The 14,722-nt window shown below is 39.9% G+C and overlaps 1 protein-coding gene across 1 annotated transcript in view; it reads left to right on the forward strand.

The window, feature by feature from the left end:
* Nucleotides 1–14,722, forward strand: part of gucy1a2 (guanylate cyclase 1 soluble subunit alpha 2) — a 41,482-nt gene that overhangs the window by 8,154 nt on the left and 18,606 nt on the right. The window contains 3 exon segments of the mRNA NM_001104688.1: nt 3,472–3,533; nt 4,036–4,160; nt 5,493–6,385. Of these exon segments, the coding sequence (NP_001098158.1) occupies nt 3,472–3,533; nt 4,036–4,160; nt 5,493–6,385 (1,080 nt within the window).

Genomic DNA, 14,722 nt, shown 5'->3' on the forward strand with positions numbered 1-14,722 from the left:
CTCCAGTTTTCTTAGATGTTGCTATCCCAATCCTGCGTGTTTTTGCGACTCAGGAGCTTCATGCACAGCAGAGGATGCACAGCTGCGTTGCAGCAGACTAATAGTGATGCATGTGATCAGTGTGTTTGCACATGTGGCTGACAGGCCTTTTGCCACTGCCTTTGGTCCTTTTGTGGAGTCTTGTGAGCACACACCCCATGTTCTGTGATAAATGAAAAGCTGCTTTAAGGATGCACAGATGCATTTGTGAAGCAGCATATTCGCATCACCCGAGAAATAATCTGAGGATTTACAGATTATTTAAAGAGGAAACTTTGATAAATAGCTTTGGTGTTTTTAATTTACGGGTGTAATTTCTTTTTATCTCACGGATTATGTTAATAATTTATTGAGCACCAAGAGCATTATGCTACGAAATTACTTGGCAGAAAATTTGCTGTGCTAAAAATTTGCTGTGCTAAAAATGCTGTGCTAAAGACCTCTCGCTATTGCTGTCGACTTATTGATTTATTTATTCAATATTTACGGTAACAAGGAAAGTCCCAATGACATCCACTGATCTCTTTTTTAAGGAAGTTCTGACCGAGAGGCATGACAACACAACCTGCGACGTTTTTTACAATTAAAACAATAAGAAAGATTCAAAACAGCAACATGTTAATGATTTTATTTTCAGAATAGTATCAAACTGAGACAACGTTGTGACATGTGGTAGTTGAATTGGGCTTCGCAGAGAATTGCAGTCCGTAGCTTCCCGATACTAAAAAGCCATTCTTCCCTTCTATGTCCTGACTCCAGGGACACAGTTAATGTCTGGGGTAATCAGGTCCATCAGGCCTCCTCTGATCCTCTGAAGACCCACACTCAAATAAGAAGGGAGCAGCTGCAATGAGTCCCTTGTACAGTATAAAAATCTGTACCAGTGTGTGAGCCGACGACCCTCCAAAACCGGCCAAAGGGATGAGTTTGTGGACCACAGTTTGTTATAAAAGGCCAAGAGACATGAAAAAGTGAATCCAACATGCGCAGTGCCTGGACTGAGGCATGTGTGTGTAAAATATCCCCATAATCCATCAGAGGAAGAAGCAACAATGTTTCAGCAACAGGTCTCTTCCTTACATGGAAAAGAAAAACAAAACTTGTTTCTGAAATAGAAACTCAACTTCAGACAAAGCTGTTTTATAACAAAATCAACATGAGGCTTTAAAGACGACTCATCCAATAATATTTCCAAATATTATTAAACTTAAAAACCAAGGCATCAGGAACAACAATAGGGGCGCTGTTCTTCTGCTTGTCTTTACAGTTTCAAAAGAATAGACAATCATGTCGTCAGCATAGAAATGACAGCTTGCTTTACTCATTTTCTGCCTCACATAATTTAAAGAAATTGTAAACATGACAGTCTTTTCTAAAATTGTTGTTTGCAGTACTTTACTTTATTTACTTGACATTAGTCGTGTTGTTTCAATATGACCTCCATTCACAGAAAGTGGTAGATCCAGATTGGCATTTGAATGAACGCGCTCTGGCTGTTTCATGGCTTTTCTCAGAACTCATCAGGGTTTACAAGTGTCTCCTTGTGGTTTTCTCTGTCAGATTTGTGTCCAGCAGGGATGGAGGTCACAGCGTAACCCTTCCAGCTGGCACAGCGTGCTGCCGTCACAGCCGCTCATTTCAGCCCCATCACAGATAATCGCTCTGGACCCGCCCACTTAAGCTTAGGTTGTCAACAGTGTAAAACACGCCAGCTGCACACACAGACAAACAAGGCGTGTGCATTTTATGTTCAGATGGAAATCTTAATCTATTTTTTAATAGGGATATTTCCTCTAATCTAAATAAGGAAAGACTATATCATATTCACACTCCTTTCTTCCATTTAGTGTGTTAAATTCATCTCTCATGAGGGAATATTTTTATTTCATTGCCTGTTTTTCTTAAAACATGTAAGAAGTGTGATCTTTAAAACAAAAGGACATGGATATTTGAATTTACTGAGATTCATTCAAGTATCCCCCTTAAACAGCTAAACACATGGACTCTTACCTCCTTTTTTAGCCCATGTGGTTTCTTAGACTGTCCCAAGCTTGCATCTCCCAACAAAAACTCCAATTCTTGTTTGTTCTGCTGCGATGTGGGTCTGGATGTCCTCAGACATATGCCGTCTTTGCACAGGTGGAGAGCAGCAGCTGTCCCACTTTCATCTGAGATGCAGGAACCTGCGTTAGTCATGATTATTTGCTCCAACACGCTCAATAAGACAGCCAAACATAACAGTGGGAGATTTCATTTTCAAAGCTAATATTTGGAGTTTCATATGTCATGTATTCAGAAATTATGTGATGTTAATTTTTTGAATCTGTTTTTGTCTTGAAACAGGACCAAAATCACACAATTTGGTCAGAAATTCAAAATTATTTATGTTATTATCAACAAATTATGGCAATTTTAATGTTTTCCATGTGTATTTAAATCTTAACCCTTTAACTGGCTGCTCAACCAAACTGTAGAGCTCATCCAGAAAAGACTTTATAAAAAAAACATTGATAGTGTTTTACTACACCAAAGCAACAAGGAGCAGAAAAACATCTTAAATGGATTTAGTCTTGGATGGAAGTGTGTTGTCTTCAAACAAACAAACAAACAAACAAACAAACAAACAAACAAACAAACAAACAAACAAACAAACAAAAAAAGGTTCTTTTCGTTCTGATTTTTTGTGTTTGCCCTGTAATTTTTGTGGAAGTGTAAAGAACAACACAGACCTGCGTTCTTGTGACGAGCACATAAACAAAATGGACGCGGATCATGTCTGTGACACACATTGTGGCTTTTTGCGGCTTCAATTCCATGATATATTTTATATGATTTAAAAAGAAATTCTAAATAGAAAAATAGGTGGAATTAGCAGTTGAATATTCAACTTTATATGCATCTATGTATCTAATTTCTTCTGCCGTCCCCTGGCAAGTTAAAGCGCTCTGATCAATAAATCAGTTCTGCTACAGTATATCTCCATCTAAATAAGCAGAGGCCAACGAACCAAACCTCCAAAGCTGTGTTTGATTCCCCTTTAAGGATCTGTTCAATCAAATGTTCCAGAACATTTTGAAAATGTATTTTTAAAAAACACTCTGTGTCTATTACTAATGCCATAAAAAATACATTCTTGATTTGGTGGGTTGTTAAAGAGTTAAACCATATTTATCTTAAAATGTAAATAAACCCTGTAGCTCAGGTGGAAAACCTTCTCTGTTCACCTGCAGGATGAGTATAATCGCTGTTGAAAGGTTCCAGTTGGCTTTTAATTAGAATGAATGAGTTTAGTGTTAAAAAAGCTGAAGAAGGTGGACACTTTTAAATTTTCCTTTTAGACGAGGCATTAAAAAGTTTGAATCAATAAAATCTTTGAATGTTCAAAGCAAAGTAAAGTGTTTCTTAATTGTGCCTTTTTCCTTCCTCTTTCAGACCCAGACTGTTCAGGAAGCTCTACAGCGAACCCTACAGTTCTACAGGAAACAGGAAATCAGGTTCTGTCTGCTTCTTTTTCCTCCTTTTTCTTCCTGGTTTCTCCTCTCACACGTCTTCACACCAACCCTTCGCCTGCTCTTCGTTTTCCTTGGTGCTTTTCACCTGTCTGTCACACATCACGCACCTGTTCAGCCTCTGTGAGCGCACACTTGTCATTCTCCACATGCAAACTGTGTTGCATACTGATGCAAAGCTGCTGCGGTGGAGGACATCTACCTCACTTTTTGTCCTCTTGAGAACAACGTGTACACTTATCAAAGTGAAAAAATATAAATTTAATCTCAGCAATAAAAAAAAGAAGTTTTTTTTTACGTCTTAGTTTGTTACTTTCAGCAAATTATTAATTAAAGTACGTGTGTGTGTGTGAGGTTATGCTCTTCTCTGCAGTCCTCTGTGTTGATTTCATGGAAAAAAGCCTTTCAGTGTGTTCGGTGTGCTCGCTCCAGATGCCGTTTAAGTGGATTATTCTTGGACGACTTTATGAGTTCATGTTTTTGACAGGTGTCAGGAGGTAAAAAGTGCAGAGCGCCGAAGAGAACGGACGGAGGAGAAATGCCCATTCCTGGAAAGTTCTGGTTCAGAAGAAGATGTCCTGCAAATCCTTCAGTACATGGCAACCATACTTGGTAAGTACAGGAAGACAAAGTACATGGACTACATCGCACTGTTTTGGCTTGGATTAAAACACAATGAATGAAAGATAGTGCAGAGTTTCATCTTTGAGAAACTCACTAAAAATAATATAAATTTTATTATAAACCTCCTGCAACAGCAAAGCAGATAGAATTTTTGGTCATCAATCAATCTTCATTTGTAAAGTACGTTTCATACTTGGTAATACAAAGTGCTGTACACAAAAATTAATAGTATTAAAAAAGCAAATTAAAAGTGGAAAAGGCAGGATAATTCCAAATTACTGCAAACATTGTTTCAAAGTTTAATCTGTCACTGATATTTAAGATTCAAATGTATCCAATCTCCTATCTGAATTACAATGGTTATTTTTATCTCATTTTTTAGTTGTAAATAAAAATGAATTTATTTAAACTCCTGAAACTGTGAAATCTTGTATTTATTAAAAACTATTTATTTATTTAAGTGATATAAAATCTTTATTAGTCAACAAATGTATTGAATACGTTTAGAAAAACCCTCCTTTAAATCAACTTTTGTCTGGTATACAGCTCAACCCGATCCATCTGCATCTTCATCTGCATTCTGCTGCTCCTTACGTTGTCTCAAAAGTCCAAATGTCTCACTGAAAATGTTTCTGATTGTCAAACATTTTCTTAGAGAAGCTGCAGAAAGTTACGCAAACTTCACCTGGAAACTAACAAATGTAGGACTTAAGCAGATCTCCTAGTCTGTTCTTCATACTTGCAGCAAATCTCCACAGAGATCTTCTCCAGCTAGAACAACGTGAACATCTTCCACTGAGACTCACAAAGAGCAATAACAGTTTCACCTAATGATTCTTTATTTATTGTGAATATTATGCGCCTTCAGGCAGGTCCCTGCCTTGCTTGTGGTCATATTTAGAACAAATGTAAATTAAACATTTCATGTAAGCCTTTAATCTGAATTTATGCCATAATTTATTGGTGTGCTTGTAACATGGTAGTTACACAACATCATTAAAATTCATTATTTTATTTTTAGGTTGAACGCTGACTTCCTGTAATAAATTTGTTTGAATTAAGATCTTATGCATCGAAACATATGAATAATAGAATATAAATATAATTACAGAGTAGAATACTGTTATGTTCATTTAATATTCATTGGGAACTCATGTTAACAGTCTGGTGTTGCAGGTGTATCTCCTGTACGATTCAGATTCATCTGCTCCATCCTTTTGTGTGTGTTTTTGTCGTCTTTCTGTGTGATTTTGTAGGAATCTGTTTGGTGCTGATGTTGGTATTTTGCCCCCCCCCCCCCCCCCCCCCCCTCTTTGACAGGAGTGCCGTTTTGTGAACTGCGAGAACATTTTGGTGAAGAGTTCTTTGGTCTCTGCTTCGAAGAAAATGAGCGAGTTCTTCGAGCCGTGGGCGGCAACCTTCAGGATTTCTTCAATGGATTTGACGCCATTTTAGAGCACATTCGCACCTCCACGGGGCGCCGCGCTTCATCGGAGAGCCCCTCCTTCCAGTGTAAGGATCCACGGGAGGAGGAGAAGGGGAAGAGAAAACTGGACAAGGTTGGAAACCATGGGAAGGTGTTACTTCTGCACTGTTTCAACCCTGCTCCCGTGGTTGGATTAGTCATGCCAGGCTTGATCAGAGCTGTTGCCAGGCGGATCTTTCATTCAGAGGTTGAGGTGGAAGAGGTGCCACCTCTAACCCCTCTTTTACCCAATGAAGACACAGCGCACACTGGGTTCGATTCTACGACCCCCACGCCCACGGCGTCCCCCACCGCTTCGCCGTCCTCTTCCCCATCCCCTCCCTCCCTGTTTCCAACCTCCATCCCCACAGTTTGCCTTTCCTTCCAAATCCAGGAGGTATGCCCATCCTCCCTGTCGTCCTGTCCTAGTTCCTCCTCCGTCAGCATAAAGCGCCCCCCTCCTTCGCTCTCCACCAACCCAAGTGACCTGCGAATCGGCCTGGCCACGTTTTGCCGTGCTTTCCCGTTTCACCTCGTCCTGGGGCCTCACATGGAGCTGCTGCAGCTGGGAGAAGGACTGAGGAGGCAGGCGCGCATTGAACCTCACCGCAGCTTCTCCTTTAGGGACTGCTTTGAGATCGTGTCACCCAAGATGGAGCCCTCCTTCCAAGGGATCCTCCTCAGACTTGCATCCCCCTTTACCATCCGGACCAGGCCTGACAGCACGCAGGCCGGCACCAAAGAAAAGGTAGAGCTGTCACACTCTTTTTACCATCCTGGTTTACCTTGATGTCTAACTCATTGTTTTGAAGGCTTTGAGGGTTTGTGTTTTCAAAGTGTTGCTACAAAAATCTTTGAAGAGGTGAAGATTATTGTTGCAGCTACAAAATCTTCCTAACACCAACTTTACATCAACAAAAGGTTTCACAGATGAAGGTCTGCAGGACTTTGAACCCCGCCAGAGGTCAAGTGTAGAAATTCATGTTTTCTACTAGTTTTATTTACTTTTTCAGGAAACTTGAATCTAATTCAAGGTCAACTGCAAAAGTCTTTAAAAAAAAACAATGGAACAGAAGAACAACGGTCTCTGTCTGCAGGGTTTGGGTAATCCTGGTCTGTGGAGGGTCATAGACAGGAGCGGCTGCACCTTAAGGGGAGCGCAGTTGTGACTTGCAGTTTCCTTGAGGCTCGTATGGCCACCTCAAAGGACGTCATGAAAACTGAATGTACCAAAGGTAGAAATGGAGATATGGTGGCCTGAATGTTCAAAATAAGCAAACAAATGTTGGTTGTATGCACTGGAACTGTAGGAATACAGTAGCTTGATTTAAAAAGTTGACCATGCACTTTGCATGCCCATGTGGGCAAATTAAAAGCCTATTGCTGCAAAAAGAAACTTCAGAAATGAATTTTTGAAAAACATTTTTGTCTTTGTTGCTTCTTATTGAAAAGGTTTAAGACTTAAGGTTGTGGTGAGGTGATGTCAAATCTTACTGCTGATTTTTTAAACGGAAAAAGAAAATGTTTTATTGCCTAAATGCAGGAGGGTACGGTTAAAGTTGAGCTTTCATTTCATGGAAAATATCCAAAAAGGTAAATATCAAATCTGTTTTTGTTTCATTGGGATTAAACAGTTGTAGTTTTACTCAGAATACCGTACTCTCTTTTATCACATCCTTTTGCCTGCCAAGCCACCGTTTGGACAGGAGTGATCGTAATGTTTGGCTGATAGTTTTTTTAGAAAAAAGAATGAGAAAACCCATTAGCTCGTCTGAGGTTACAATCATGTTGATGTTCTTTCTCCTCTGTGTCTTTAATCCTGGGAGGTTTTCCACAGGAGGAATGAGGCTTGACTCTAAAGTTCTAAGCATTTTCCCGATTGGAAGATTTCCACAGGATTTGGGTGACAGCAGCAAACACTGTGATGCTAAACAGAGCCGACAGCGGAGCTGGATCACTGCTCTGACTCAGTCTGTTTGAGGCTTAAAGTTGCACTGAATATTTTGAAACCTAATATAGCAGAAGACTGCTACTTATGTCAACATATTGAACAGTAGTGATGTTTTAGCATCGTGTGCAGCTTTCTCAGAAGCTGGATGGGTTTGAAGTTCTTCCTCACGACACACGTTTGCTGCAAACGAGATTATTTCTCTTTCTGACAAAAAAGAAATCTTTCTGTGGTAAAAAAAAAAAAAGTTCAAGACCTTGGAAAAAAAAGACATTTCTTACCCAGAAACAAACAAACCAAATAAAAGATTTTCAAGTTTTTGAAGATCTGCTGCCATGTTTGAGATAGTTGTTGTGCTGCAGGCCAGGCTTCATCTGGTCTCATCTTTGGCTTTTCATTGTCTTTTTTTTTTTTTTTTTAGCTTTTCATTCTAAAGCGTGCAGCGCTGCAGATGCATGTGCACACACAGCATGCAGACAGAGCAGAGCTGCAGCTTGTTTCTGCTTTTGCTAAAGATGTGAAGAGGAAAATATCTACACACATGCACCTCAGGTAGACTGTATTTACTACAAACGACAGTGCTATGTTTAGGGATTTATAGACTAATCACTCTCCCCATAGGGCAGCCGGGATTTAAAGCTTTAAAAGTGGAAGTTTAAAGGTAAACAGGGCTGTGTTGCAACCTCTCTAATCTGCTAAAGGGATGTTTGGAGTCATTTAGTATACAAATTAGCTGCAGTGTAGCCTAAATTAAAGATTAAGAAAAAAAAAACCACACAACGTAAGGAAGCAAGAAAAAAAACTAAAGCCTGCAGGTGCCTCCCTACCCTGCCCTCACCGCCCCCTTTTGACCCGCCCTACCTCTCTCCTCTGCCACCCTGGTCAGAGCTTAACATGATGGCTTTTCTGTTGGTTTTCTTCCCACAGTAACCATTTTATTTTCAGGTCGCCTGGGGGTGACGAACAGGGTATTTGGAAGAATCTGCAAAAGTAAACTTTTCAATTTCCACGCCCACATTCCTAATATGTTCATATCATATGTCATATTGTTTTGTTAAGCTTGAGACAACAATTTATGTAAGAAATTTTTGAAATGTGCAAGAAGTAGGCGAATGCCACTTTTGCAAGCTCGCCACGCCAATCCTGTTCATAATCGACAAACTTTTAATTACAACATTTTTTCCCAAGTAGCTTCCTAGTGATGCTCAAGGTGTTAGGAGGCGATAGATCAAAATCCCTAAGACAAGTTTTGTAGTTGGTACCAAAGGGGTTTTTTTGTTGTTGAAAATTCAAGATTTTGACCTCTTCCCAAGGTCAAAGTCAACAAGTTTTCAGTTGTGGTTGTAGACTTAACCTGATGGTATGGGTGTGAGATTTCAAGAAGATCGTTCGAACAACTGTTTTCTTCTCCCATATGGTGAGAAATTGTGAAAATTGCTAACTTTCCCACTTTGTCACAAAAAAGACACCAAGCCATAGGTCCTTTGGTCATCCCATAATAACTTCAAAATTTCCTTTGGATATCCTGAGAAATATGTTTTGGTTTTGTTGTTGGAGTATGAAGTAAACCATTTTCTATGGGTGACTTCACATTCAATCGCTCTAAACTCACTTGCTCACATTTTAGCCCCTTAAAGGTCATTAAAACACACCAGAGAAAGGACAGAAGGTCAGGAGGAGAACTGATGTAACAATGGCAAAACTATTTACTTTGTTAGGTGATAAAAACCCCACAAATAAATCAGTGAGGAAAAAGCGTCTTTTCCTCACTGTCGTCTTTTTTTCCTTTTATACGAAGAGGAAAGGATGTGACTGTTTAAGGGCAAGCACAGCTACTCTTCTTCTTCTTGTCCTTTCTCTGTGAATCTGGTGTCACCTGGGTGGAGAAGCAGAAAAAAGGAGACTCAGGAGAGGATGGGCTGACATTTTCACCAGAAAGGGCAGAGATAGATGGGCACCAGCCAAGGCAAAGAGGCCCCTCTCCCCCTTGCTGCACCGTGGGTGTGTGTTTGAGCGGTCTGACGTCGATTTTCAGTTTAACTTCTGTCCTCGCCGCCTGGGGGATATTTGTTCTGTAGAAGACATTCAGAGGCCTCCTGAAAAGGGCAAATTGCATCTCTCTGCTCCGTGTGAACACAGGGGTGACCACACAGGGGAGAGTAAAGAGGTTGTACCGGCAAAAGCTCTCCTCTGCATCATGTTTTCCTCAACAGACACTTTTCTGGATCTCCGGGCATAACCTGAACGATAAGACTCTCCATTTCTTTTGATAAACCAGCTTTCTGCAAAGTCTGAGGTATTCTTTTATAAAAAGATGGTTTCATGAAACCGATGAATCACAGCACCTGGCTCCTCTGAGATGATGCTTTTTGTTCAAAAATATCCACAAGTTCCCAGACTCTTCAGGTCAAAAGTCAATATTCATCTTCAGATGAGTCATTGAAACTGTAAGTGAACAGTCATGAGATGTTATCAGAAGACCAGCAGAAGCTTTTTTAGCCGGAGCTCACAGCCGATCGCAACTCCTACACCCGTCTGTGACGTCAACGGCTTCAACTGAATAAATCCTCTCAATTCAGAGATCATCAACCGAAGGTTTCCTCTCAAAACGAACCTGCCACTGGAGGTTCCTGTGCCAGATTTGTTGGTGTAGACGTCGTCAGGGCACCTGTACAGCCCAGAACAAAGAAAACTTGGACATTCACTGCACCTTTGATCTGAGGCGGATAAATCACAGCTTTGGCGGTTTGTTTGTTCAGAGGAATAGGCTTTGAAAAATCACTGTCCTCTCGCTTTACTATTTATACCTTCACAAAGAGCAGCCAGACAACTTAGACCAGAGGAGGAGGTGAAGGTGGCGCTCCAGAGGGAAATATTACTAATAAATGAGTGTTAAAAGCAGAATAAATAAATGAATGTAGAATTTTTTTACCCTCTTATTTGAGTTTAAATACGATTTTAGATCCTAATTGATCTTTTTAGAATAATAAATTAGAACTCAATGTAATTTATAACAATTATACATTCTAAAAATGTCTCTTTAACATAAATAACACTAATAGCCTTCATGTGAACTTTTCCTCTTTCACATAAATTAACGTGTTTGTGGTTTTGTGTAAGTATGTGAGTATTGCAAAATAATTTTGGTCAAGATAATGCAGCTTTGTGTGCGTGTGGGGACTAATTTATTGTCTTTTCGGCTTTTAACTGCTGGGTCGTGCAAATAAAAGTCCTTTAAAAGTCTTCCCACAAAACGAAATCCATTAGACGTCTGTTTCACTTCCCTCCTCCCCTTCGTTGTCTTCGTTTTTGTCTGTTTTCTGGGGATTTTAAGCACATGTCTCATTGTGTCTGTCTGTGTGTAGGTTATTCTTTTTTTTGTTCCCTGGCCTCACTCTTTGTTCTTCTTTTGCATCTATTCCTATCTCCAGGCCTTTTAACAGTTCTTCTTCGTCTTATCTCTCTGTAGCTCTCTGTTGCCTATGGCGATGGCAACCTGAAAATTCACAATTTGTTCCTCTTCTAAGATAAAAGGTGAACAGTAAAGAAAAAAAAGAAGGAAAAAAAATGTTTATTTGTGAAAAAGAATCCAAATTATAAATATGTTTTATGCTTTTGAGAGTCTGATTATATTTTTATAGTTTTTAAATTCTGTATGCAGAAAAACATGACAATATGTTTGCAGGAACTTAATCCCAAATTATATTACATAGTGGAAAGTCCTTGAACATGGTCTGCAGAACAACCATTACTGGTACAAAATAGAGCCTCAGTGCAGGCAGCACTTTAATGCAACAGACTTGTTTCTCCTCTTGTTACAAAAGTTTGCATCCCTTTTTATGAAATCAACATGCACTTAAATCTATCATCTTTAAACTTGTAGAGCTTTTTGGTCCCGTTGTGTATTTTATAACACCCTTTTAGGACAAAACGGACACTCAGTGACACACAACCACACAGATGTGTGCTTTTGCAGTTCAAATACAACACAACTTAAATTCCAGTATATCTTTGTACCCGACTTTCCTGCAGAGTGTGAGAAATCGATGGGGAATAGTGTGGATTTGCATTCATAGAGAGGTGCTGATGGATAGAGGCATTCTAGCGTGACGGAGAAGCAGAGCAGCTCTGTTTGAATGGTGTAACAACCACAGCTGTGATAAAGTAACTTCATTTTGAAACATCGTTTTGGGACACGCGCTCTGTGCTGCTGCCACACAGGAAGGCACACCTGGTTTAAACCCTGTGGGGATTCATCTGTCTGCAGTCTGTGTGTTTTCCAAAAAGTATAAATCTTCCTTTTAAACCCCAAAACACACGCTAGAATGATGGGGACTTAGAAAGAGCGGTGAGGATGTGGATGGTTGTTTTTTCGAATGTGGGCTTTTGGCGGGATTGTGACCTCTCTGCTGGTTTATGCCTGATAAGTGCTGGGTAGGACTCCAGCCAAAGCCCCAAAGCACATAAAAGTCTGGTTTCTTTCCTTTGATTTCACTAGATGCTGCCTTAAACTGAAAACATAATTTGGATTTGAATACATTTTATACCTAGGGCTGGGTTAATAAAATTGATTTATCGATCTGAATCAATCCAAGCTTTATAGATCAAAAATCAATACATAAAAGTAGAGATCGATAACTTATGCCCTTTTTTCTTTTGCGGTGACCTAAAGCAAAACAGCGCTAAAGCAAAACTCTGCCAATGTTTAAACCTGTGAATTGAATTGAATCAAATACAGATATGAGTTCTGTTAAACTAGACACTAAAAGATATATTTTTTTACACCTTTTGTCACCTGCTTCAAAACTGCTGACAAAAATGAGCAATTGTATTATAATCTGATTCATTTCCAATCTGCGTTAGAAACCATCTATCCATCTAAAGTAAAACACTCTTGTTATGTCCAGGCTGAAAAGGCTACCTTCACTCTTCGTACCATCGTGGCTGTTTCCTGTTGTTTTGATGCAGGCACGGTGTGGAGAATGCGTCTGCATGCCCCCGCCCACTTGATTCCTTAACCAATTATGAATGCAAATGTGACTATCCTTTTAGTAACACTGTTATACTTAAATGCTGTTACTCCCAACACTGGTCATCAGCACACATAACTACAGTAATTGGAGCATATTGGATACCCTAAAAATAAACCATTTACACACAAAATCAGTGATTGAGGTCTCAGTATTGACCCCTGTGGAACACCGCAAAAAATGTTCAACAATTGGGAAGAAGCTCTACTTTTGTTCACAAACTGCTTTCTATTCAGATGGTCAAATGAATATCCATCCATCCATCCATCCATCCATCCATCCATCCATCCATCCATCCATCCATCCATCCATCCATCCATCCATCCATCCATCCATCCATCCATCCATTATTACCCTAAACTTGGCTTCTTCTCTTTCACCGGGGGTTCACCTGTGTTGACAAACTATTTTCCTTTTGCCTTGCATGCTCACAGTTCACTTACCTACTCCTTCATTGGCGTAATGAAAGAGATGCAGGCAGAAACAGAGGAGCATGCTGAGTTTAACAGGGGTGCACAACTAGGCCAACTCAAGTGCCTCCAGGGATGCATGGATGCGTGTGCACGTTTGTTCAGTGGTAATCCAGAAAATAAGAGTGAGAGTCAAACGCAGACAGACACGCGGAATGAGGAGGCAGGAATATACTTTCTAAAGTGGAAGGAAGCAATGAAAAGCAGCTGTTATAGAGAAAAGTGATGACAGAAAAGCAAAAGCAACACATTAGTGGAAGGAAAACAAGTCCAGCAGCGTCTGCTCACAGCAGTTTATAAGCACGACTTTTAGATTTCCTTGTCAATGGAGGTTTTTTGTTAACCATGCCTATATTTCTGACATGTTCATATCATATGTCATATAGTTTTGTTTAGCTTGAGCCAGGGATTCATGTATTACACTTTTACAATATTCCAAACACTGTTGAACTATTTAAACATGTAGAGTTAGGCTAATTCTTCTCTAAGAGTTCTGGTACATTGCCTGTCCGTCCTGGGAGAGGATCCCTCCTTCATGTGTGCATCCCTGAGGTTTCTTTTTTTTTCCGGAATCGTTTTTTTGGAGTTTTTCCTTACCAAGAAGGAGAGTCTAAGGGCAGGGATGCCCAGTTTAGCTTTAGTGCAAATTTTGGTGAGTTTTTGAGTGTGTGGTGGGGGCCAAATTCTTGCTCAAACAGCAGTAAGAAAGAATAGTTGTGAAAACAATCTGGCCCTTCACTCCAGGACAGAATTAAAAACAAATCAAGGTATTAGTTAATGTGAGCCACCAGTTGAGGTTTCCTTCTAAAACATTTAGTCAGTAAAAACATGGAAAAAGGTGAAAATATTTCTTTATAAACGCATTCAGATCAGCTTCGATGTCCTCTGTGTTGACTGAAGCTTGCAGCCCGACTGTTTGTCGAGTCTTCAGTCATGCCTTTGAGCACACAACGACCAGAGAACAACACTCAGTCTGGTTGGAAACAGCGGAGACTGTCCTGTTATTGGCTAACATCCTTTTATCAGAACAATAACAGTAATTGGATTGTCTTGCTCATCGGCCTGTAATATATTGGCAACCTTTAAATCATGCCTCCATAATTAAATGTACACATCCTGTAAATGCCGGGCAGTCTGATTCCTGAAGCTGTTTGGTTTGTCGATCCTTCAGAATGGAATTATTGTTCCTCTGACACTGAAGATGTGAATGCATACCGTCAAGATCTGAGGCTATATTGCTCTATTAGAATTGAATGAAACAATGTTTATGGGCAGAAGTGAGGTCAGATGTCATTCAGCTTATTTATAAACCTGGTTTTTACAAAATAGTTAGGGTTTGCTTTTTTGCAGATATGAGAAGTCGACATTTAGGTAGAGATGATACTTTTGCAAAAGCAGCATTAGGGCATATTTTTCATTCTGTTTTGTCCCTGGTTTTTTTCCACAGTCTCCATGGAGATAGCTGTTAGCATGTCAAGCGTGTGGGCCTTCCAAGTCGGTCAGACACAACCGCACTAAGTAGCAGATTACACCGCCAATTGTTCCTGTAACTGACAAGTCATGTCTAAAAAAGAAAAACACATCCAAACATCAAAGGTTGAAGTTAACGCAGCTTCATGGAGTAGACAGTATTGCTG

Source organism: Oryzias latipes, chromosome 13, assembly GCF_002234675.1.
Source record: "Oryzias latipes chromosome 13, ASM223467v1".
NCBI lineage: Eukaryota > Metazoa > Chordata > Actinopteri > Beloniformes > Adrianichthyidae > Oryzias > Oryzias latipes.